The 7,982-nt window shown below is 30.9% G+C and overlaps 1 protein-coding gene across 1 annotated transcript; it reads right to left on the reverse strand.

Annotated features, from left to right (window-relative positions):
• Positions 2,368-4,602, reverse strand: LOC109334926 (L-type lectin-domain containing receptor kinase VII.1). The gene has a single exon (XM_019570939.1). The coding sequence runs from the start codon at positions 4,468-4,470 to the stop codon at positions 2,395-2,397; it is 2,076 nt and encodes a 691-aa protein (XP_019426484.1). The 5' UTR covers positions 4,471-4,602; the 3' UTR covers positions 2,368-2,394.

Below are 7,982 nucleotides of genomic sequence, written 5' to 3' on the forward strand. Positions count from 1 at the left end.
CGAGTTTACTATGACAAAAGATGGTATCTTGATGCATCAAAGGAGGTACATCTCTGAAGTGCTTAACAGGGTTGGCATGTTGGAATGCAATCCTGCTGCAACACCAGTAGAAACTGGAAATCCTCTTAGTAAAGGCAACCCTGGTGATGCAACAATTGATCCAACCATGTATAGACAAATGGTACGATCACTCAGGTATATTTGCAACTCAAGACCATATATATCATATGGAGTAGGTGTGGTTAGTAGATACATGGAAGATCCTAGACAATCACATATGCAGGCTGTAAAAAGATTACTCAGGTATCTAAAAGGAAGCATAGACTTTGGAGTGATTCTCCCAACTGATGCAGTTGGTGAACAAAAACAGCAAAGACTCCTCTACGGTTACACAGATGCAGACTGGTGTGGGGACAATGATGATAGGAAAAGCACCAATGGCTACCTATTCAAATACAACAATGCATCCATCAGCTGGAGTTCAAAGAAGCAAGAGGTAGTGGCACTCTCCTCTTGTGAATCTGAATACATTTCTGCCTGCTTAGGATGCTGTCAAGGATTATGGTTGAAATCATTGCTCAATGAGTTGTGTGTGCGAAATGACTTAACACTAGTGATTTTCGTGGACAATAAATCAGCCATTAATCTATCAAAGAATCCAGTTTCTCATGGACGCAGTAAACATATAGAAACCAAGTATCACTTCTTGAGGGATCAAGTTGAAAAGGGAAATTTGGAACTAGAATTCTGCACTTCTCTAGACCAGCAAGCTGATATCTTCACCAAGGCACTCAAGAGAGAAAGCTTTGAAATTCAAAGAGGAAAGCTAGGAGTAGTAAGTCTATCAAGCTTGAATTAAGGTGGAATGTTAGAATGAAATAAAATTGTAATTCATTAGCTTATAGCTTGGTATGAGTGAGTCTTGGGCCTAGTTGGTTTTGGGCTTGTAAACATTGAAGTTTCTATAAATAGAAGTTGGTTGTTGGATTGGTAGTTGTTAACCAATCTACACTTTCTAAATTTAGCACTCTTCTTTCTCTGCATTTCTTTTCTTTCTTCAAGCAATCTGTTGTAAAGTTTCCAACAAGAAGATTACTTTAATTAATAAAAAAACAAACATGACTTTTCTCTTCTAATTTCTAATGAAAAAATGTCATTCAGTTTCATGGATCACAATTAAGACCAAGGCTATAAATGAAAAAGTAAATACTTTGAAATGAATACTATTTTATTGTTGGAATTTGGCTTTTGGGTGTGAAATATAAAAAACTTTAAAGTCTCACATAGAAGAGTTTTGAAAGAAAACAATTCTCAAGTCTAACATTGAAGAAATTAGGAACATGGAAAAAATCACATGTTGTAAATAGAAGTCTCTTATCTTCTATTTTTTTGCTTCAAGTTGAATGTGCTTTCATTCAATTTTTTCTTTCTCCATCGTATTTTCGCTGATACATTTCCGGCAAATTTCTCCTCATTTCTTTCTCTGATAGAGATAATCATATTGTTTTATAATTTATTACAATTTCTCAATTTATCTTGAAACAAGAAATCTACATTTTTAACTTTTATTTTACTATTTTCTCTCATTACTTTTATCTTTGCTCTTACCTTTCCATCCTTTGTGTACCTTTTTCTTTATGCTTTTTGTGCATGATGCTGTCATACGCCTTAAAACAATTCTATTATGGACTTTTATATGCCAAATCACATGGACCGCCGTACCACCCTATATTTTATTCCCACCACATTATTGTTTAACAAATCTAATGTTGTTTGGAATAAATCAGAAGCCTCTTAGATCTAGTGCCAATGTTATTTGTATTAATTAATACTTTAAATTGTTCACAAACTGCCAACCAAAGAGTTTACATTTGATTAGAATTGGAAAGAGTTTACATTTGATTTGAGTTCTTGTCTTAAAAGTGAAAATGCCAACCAAAGTGTCAAATTTCCCACCTAACTAACCACAACTATATGCTAGGGATGCTCATGATGACAATTGGAAAATCAATAGGTAGATTTCTTCTCCTTAATTATAAAATCGAAATAAAATTTGACATGTGAAAATAAGACTGTGTACATCACATGAAATCAGAACCTCGTGCACCAAGTTATCCTTCTTAATTGTGCCAAAGTAGAAGGGAAATCAAGCACATCACATGAAATCATATGTGAGTATTAGAGTTGAAATCCTTCATATTACATTAATACCAACTATGCTATAGTACATTATATACAATCACAGCTATGAATTTCAACTTTACAGTGCAAATACTCCTCAACAAAACAATCTGATAAGATGATAAAAGAATTTCAAGAAGTAAAAAAAATGCAATAATAATAATAAAGCAAATATCATGGCACAAGTCCTACATTTTCCTTCATGGCACAAATTCACCTACCCTCTTCAACTATAGATTTGGACCAAGTGAGATATGTTGAGGAAGATTCAAGAATATTTTCAAAAGTAGGGTGTGATGCATAGCTAAAATATTGACTATACTCAGACAATATATCCCTTGATTTTAACTGTTGGAGCAAATAAGTATCCATATTCTCAATTTCTGACTCCTCTCCCTCACTCTTCCCCTCTAAAATATTCACCACTTGTCTCATTCTTGGTCTTGCTTGTGGTTCAGGATATGCACACAACAAACCCAAGTTAAGTACCCTTTCTACTTCTTGCACATTGAAAAACTCTCCTATATCCCTTATCCTTTGATCAAGTGCATTAACTAGTTCCCCTTGTACCATTAATTGCCACACATACTCCACCAAAGGTGGCTTATCTTCTTCTAAAGGTCTCCTTCCACACATAACTTCTAAAATCAGTATACCAAACATGTAAATATCTGTCATAGTTGATGCTCTACCAGTTTTGATAACTTCAGGAGCCATGTATCCAACTGTTCCAACCAATTTTGTTGTCATTGGAACTTGATCATGGTTATGCATTCTGGCTAAACCAAAATCTCCTAGCCTTCCATTCATATCCTTATCAAGTAACACATTGCTGGCTTTTATGTCTCTATGAACTACTTTAGAATCCCAACCTTCATGCAAGTATAATACAGCAAAAGCTACATCTTTTATAATCTTAATTCTTTCTTCACAATTTAACATCTTGTTTTCATCACAATGAAACACCCTTTTGTCTAAGCTTCCATTTTCCATGTAGTCATAAACTAATAAGAAGTTTCCTTGATCTTTCTTGCACCACCCTCTTAAACCTACCAAGTTTCTCTGCTTCAATCTTCCAAGACTTGAAATTTCTGCTAGGAATTCTCTCATACCATCATTTTCATGAGAGATTCTCTTCACAGCAATCTCTGCACCTCCTCTTAGAATACCCTTATATACTTTTCCATTTCCACCAACACCAATCACATTTTCCTCACAAAACCCCTTTGTTGCTGCTTCTATTTCATCATATGTCATTCTGTGTGGCCAATACTCTAATTCCCAATCTTCCATTTCCTCTTTCTTCCTTGCCCTTCTTCTCATTCTCTGGATCAAAAACAATGCCAACAAAACAATGACACAAATAACAAAGAAAACTCCTACTGTAATCCCAGCAACAAACGCCTTCGACTCGAAAATCGAATCCTTTGGAAGAACAAAAGAGGGTAACCCTTCAGTAATGAGTTCTTCACTTAATGAAAAATTTGTGTTGCTAAAACTCCAAGCCAAAATCTTGTGACTTTGGACTAATTGCCCTGTGGCACTAGTAAATCCAACAAACATTTCTTCCTCAAAAACTTGAGATAAATCAACAGAAACATTCAATAAAGGCATCAAAGGCCTTCTCATACCAACTGGTGCCATAGTAACATTAATCAAAGAATCTTCATAATCAATCCAAACTTGATAATTCTCACCATTGTTAAGCATCAATTCCTTGAAAGAACTCTCATCATTGCTTTTCCTATCATCTGGCCAATAACCAGCATCATGTGAAACAAAAGAAGTGAGAGAGTTTATGTCAATCCCAACATGGTTGTCATTTATATCATCAAACTCTTGGTTCATGAACACATCAAACTCAACACCAAAAACATGGTTGCTACTATTCCCATTATTTGTAAGGTTAAAAAGACCAAGATTTTGAGCAGAACTTGTACCTTGTATACCTGTGACAGGAGTGAAGATGAAAACTAAGCCATGCCCAGGAAGAGTGTTTTCATAAGGTGCCATGGAAAAGATGAAAGAAGTGGAAAAAGGGTATATGTAAGAAGAGTTTGGTTGCTTGGTTTGTATTTTTTTATGGTAAAGAGAACGACCAATTGAGAAAGTTTGGTTATGAGTGAGTGTAAGAACTCTAGAATCAATGCTTGCATTGCCAAAGAGTAACACATTAGAGGAGTTGAAGCCATTGAAGATGAAATCAGTGGCTGATATTGAGTTGAAAAGGAAGAGAAATAAGATAAGAAATGAATGTGAGTGGTTGTGCATGATCATTGTTATTGGCATAGAGATGAATGAAACTAAGGCCTATATCATATTATCATATATTGGTGTAAAAGATGAATAAAAACATTGCAGAATGAACCAGATGTATGACAAGTTTTATTGGATTTTATTCAATGATATGTAGCTGAATTTGACATTTTCTTAGTCAACCTTATACATCGATTAGCTTAAAGTAATTATTAATTTAATATTATTTCTGTCTTTTCTCCACAACACAAAGTCACTTCATCAGATTAGTATTTCATGAAGAAAAAAAGGGATATCTTGAGATATTATTAAAAATGAAAGAGAAATGTGTAAGGTATTTTTTATGTTATGATTGCATCATATGAATTAATATTTGATTATTATTAACTTCAAAATATTAGTAATTCAAATATATGGTTGATAATGTACTGATTGTGTATAAATTTTTACGGTGATATTATGTAGAAAATTAAAATCATCTTTTTATTATATTAGTGTAATGCATTGTGAGAATAAAGATTTATATATAGTTAGTACATAATTCATCATCCATTTTTATTATTTTCTTAAAGAATAAATGATAATTGAAAATAAATTGTAAATGATAGACTCGTAGTCTATAAAATTCTTACACTTTCATTATATACATTTTTTCTCTTATTATATATTTAAGTGACTTAAGCTCAAGTTGGTTCCACTTAAGACCAATATAAATTAGTGATGGTAGAAAATTTTGTATTCTTAATGTTTTGATATTTAGGTGATGTTGGAAGGATGCATGAATTTTAAATTTTGTCTATGGATGTCAAATTTAATGTGAAATAGCTTTTATCCCCATATTCTTCTAACCTCACATTCCAATAAAACTTAGGTGATCTATTCTTAAGAATGCACTCAAATAAATATTATTTATATCAAACCCCACTTATCAGCTTCACTTGCCAATAATATGTTCAATAATGCAAGATACCAACCCATAGTTAGTATGTGCTTAAAGACTTAAAGTGACCAAGTATAAGTATATTTATTTTACCAACAAATTAAAGCTTGTCATAATTACTAGATAGTTAATTTCTTAAACACCATAGATTGATTCATGGTGTGTTTATGGAAAAGCTTTATATTGGGAGTGATAAATCTCACTATGATGATACAGAAAATGGTTTTTGATGATTGGTTGAAAGACACACTTGATGGAAAAGAAATGAAGAATCATTTTTTTAATGAAATGTATACACCAACACCATTTATTATTTATATTTAGTAATGATAATGGGGCAAATCGAGATCGGATTTATATTTACTCAACTTCAAATCTAAAATCCAAAATCAGAACCCGAGTTAAGTGGAATTGAAAAAATGCTATCATACCCAAACTCATTAGGTTTCAAATATATATATATATATATATATTAATCGGGGTTAAGATGTGTTCGGGGGCATGATATCAATTGTATCAAATCCAAACCTGAAAATTGAATTAAGGTGAAACCCAAAGTCAATCATATTAGAGTTTCCCCGTTAAATTCAGGTTGAGTACGGACGGGTACCACTACCTACGAGTTTGATTTTTATTGTTATTCATATTCATATTTAAATCATCATTGACTCTTGAACTAATATAAAATGATGAACGATATATTAATCATGTATAAATCAGTATTGACAATATATAAATATTAGACTCTAATCCACATTTTAAGAATATAAGAATCGATATATCCTATTAATATATGTGCTGAAGGAAGGGGCTTAACTAGCAAGATAATGTTCTTAATTATATCAAACCTAACTAATATTTTAAATTTGGTATTGAATTGGAAACAAACTTGATTACAACAATACTAAGAATTCAAGCTTTGGTTTGATTAAGGGTAACAATAGCTGAACAATGTTTACTTTTCCATCCCTAGAAGATATGAAAATATTATAAGTAACCAAATAAAACTTATGCTCGTGTTATTATACTCAAGGTTGAGTTAAAGATTATGATAAAGATATCATTTAAGAAATATAAAAGAAAAAAATCAATTTTGGAAAACTAAGTTTGATCGCTTACTAAAATGCAAAAATATTATTTTTCAAGATAAAATTTCTCCTTTATCTCCTTTGAAGTTGTTCATATTCTCATGTAGTAATATATATACATGGTTATAATACTAAACGAAGTAGTAGTCAAATTTTCTTTTCTAGATGGAATATTAAATTAAAAACACACGAATACTTTTCTAAGTTGATGACCTTAATCAATTTGTAAAGTACGGTCATTATCAATTATTTACACGCTAATAAATAATTATTTGCACAGTAATTAATATTTATCACCATCATATACATATTAATAACTTTTTTATCTGCTCAATACTTGCCATCCTACAAAAGATACAGTGTGTTCCTAAATAAAAATCGGTTGTCTAAAAATATATCTTAAATTTTTGTCTTCAACCAATAATAATAAAACAAAAACATAAAGAAAAATAGTGAATATTTAATTTTTTTAATTAACTTGATATATTTTCATTAGTGTGAAACAAAACTTGAAATATAGTGAATTTTGAACATAATTAGAAAGACAAATACACAAACCATATAGTATGATAAAGAGTAGTTTTTAAAATAATGAAGAGATTATTTAGATTTATCTTATATCATATAAAGTGTTAAGTGTGCGGTTAGGGAGAGTTTATGAACTTAGCCTATGACTTTCATTAAAAACAATATCTTATAACTTGAAGTTTATGTAAGTTTAGTATGAAAGCTTATGAAATAAGCTAAGTTTATTATTTTTTTATTAACTAAAATAAGGTAAGATAAACTTATTCAATAAATGTTAATAAATTATTTTTCTCCTAACCAACAAGGCATTTATTGATCTAGTTGTCAATACATCAATGGATCCATAAGAATCATACTTACCAAATATCAAAAGTTTTGATTTCTAGGCGTTAAGAAAATAGTTACAATGATTCAAAAGATATTAGTTATTTACCCATAGAGTAAGGGATACATGTTATTATATTCAGGAAAAATATTTTTCTCTAACCAAATCCTATTATACTAGTCCTGAATATAAATTTTCTATTTTTATTTCATTAAACATTTCTTTTTGGGATTGTTTCATGTAAATTTTCTATTTTTAGTCAATAAAGAATGAAAAAACTGTGTTGAAATTTGTGTCTGGTATAAGACAGGGTCAACGAGGTGCAATATGATGTACCAAAAAACGGAGGTATAATAGTAGGAGTACATATCTAATGTTCCACAAATTGTATCATTATATATGTCATATACTTATGATTGGTCAAAATATATTAAAATTTAGTTATTAAATATTTTCTTGATCAATCACAAATTTAATATATATGAAGTGACATAATATGTGGAACATAAGTAGGGCTAATATGAATTTCTCTCAGCCAAATCAGAAAAATAGAAGAACGTTACATTCCATCTTTCACACTACTAAAACTATAAAATCATTTTCTTCTTAATCTTCATTGGGCCTTTCCTTTTCTGTTGTGACGTTTAATTGTTAAGCCGACACG

The sequence above is a fragment of the Lupinus angustifolius genome, chromosome LG19 (assembly GCF_001865875.1).
Source record: "Lupinus angustifolius cultivar Tanjil chromosome LG19, LupAngTanjil_v1.0, whole genome shotgun sequence".
Lineage (NCBI taxonomy): Eukaryota > Viridiplantae > Streptophyta > Magnoliopsida > Fabales > Fabaceae > Lupinus > Lupinus angustifolius.

Excerpts from the sequence above, each read along its gene's own strand:
- LOC109334926 (XM_019570939.1), bottom strand. The coding sequence starts at position 4,470 with ATGCCAATAACAATGATCATGCACAACCACTCACATTCATTTCTTATC.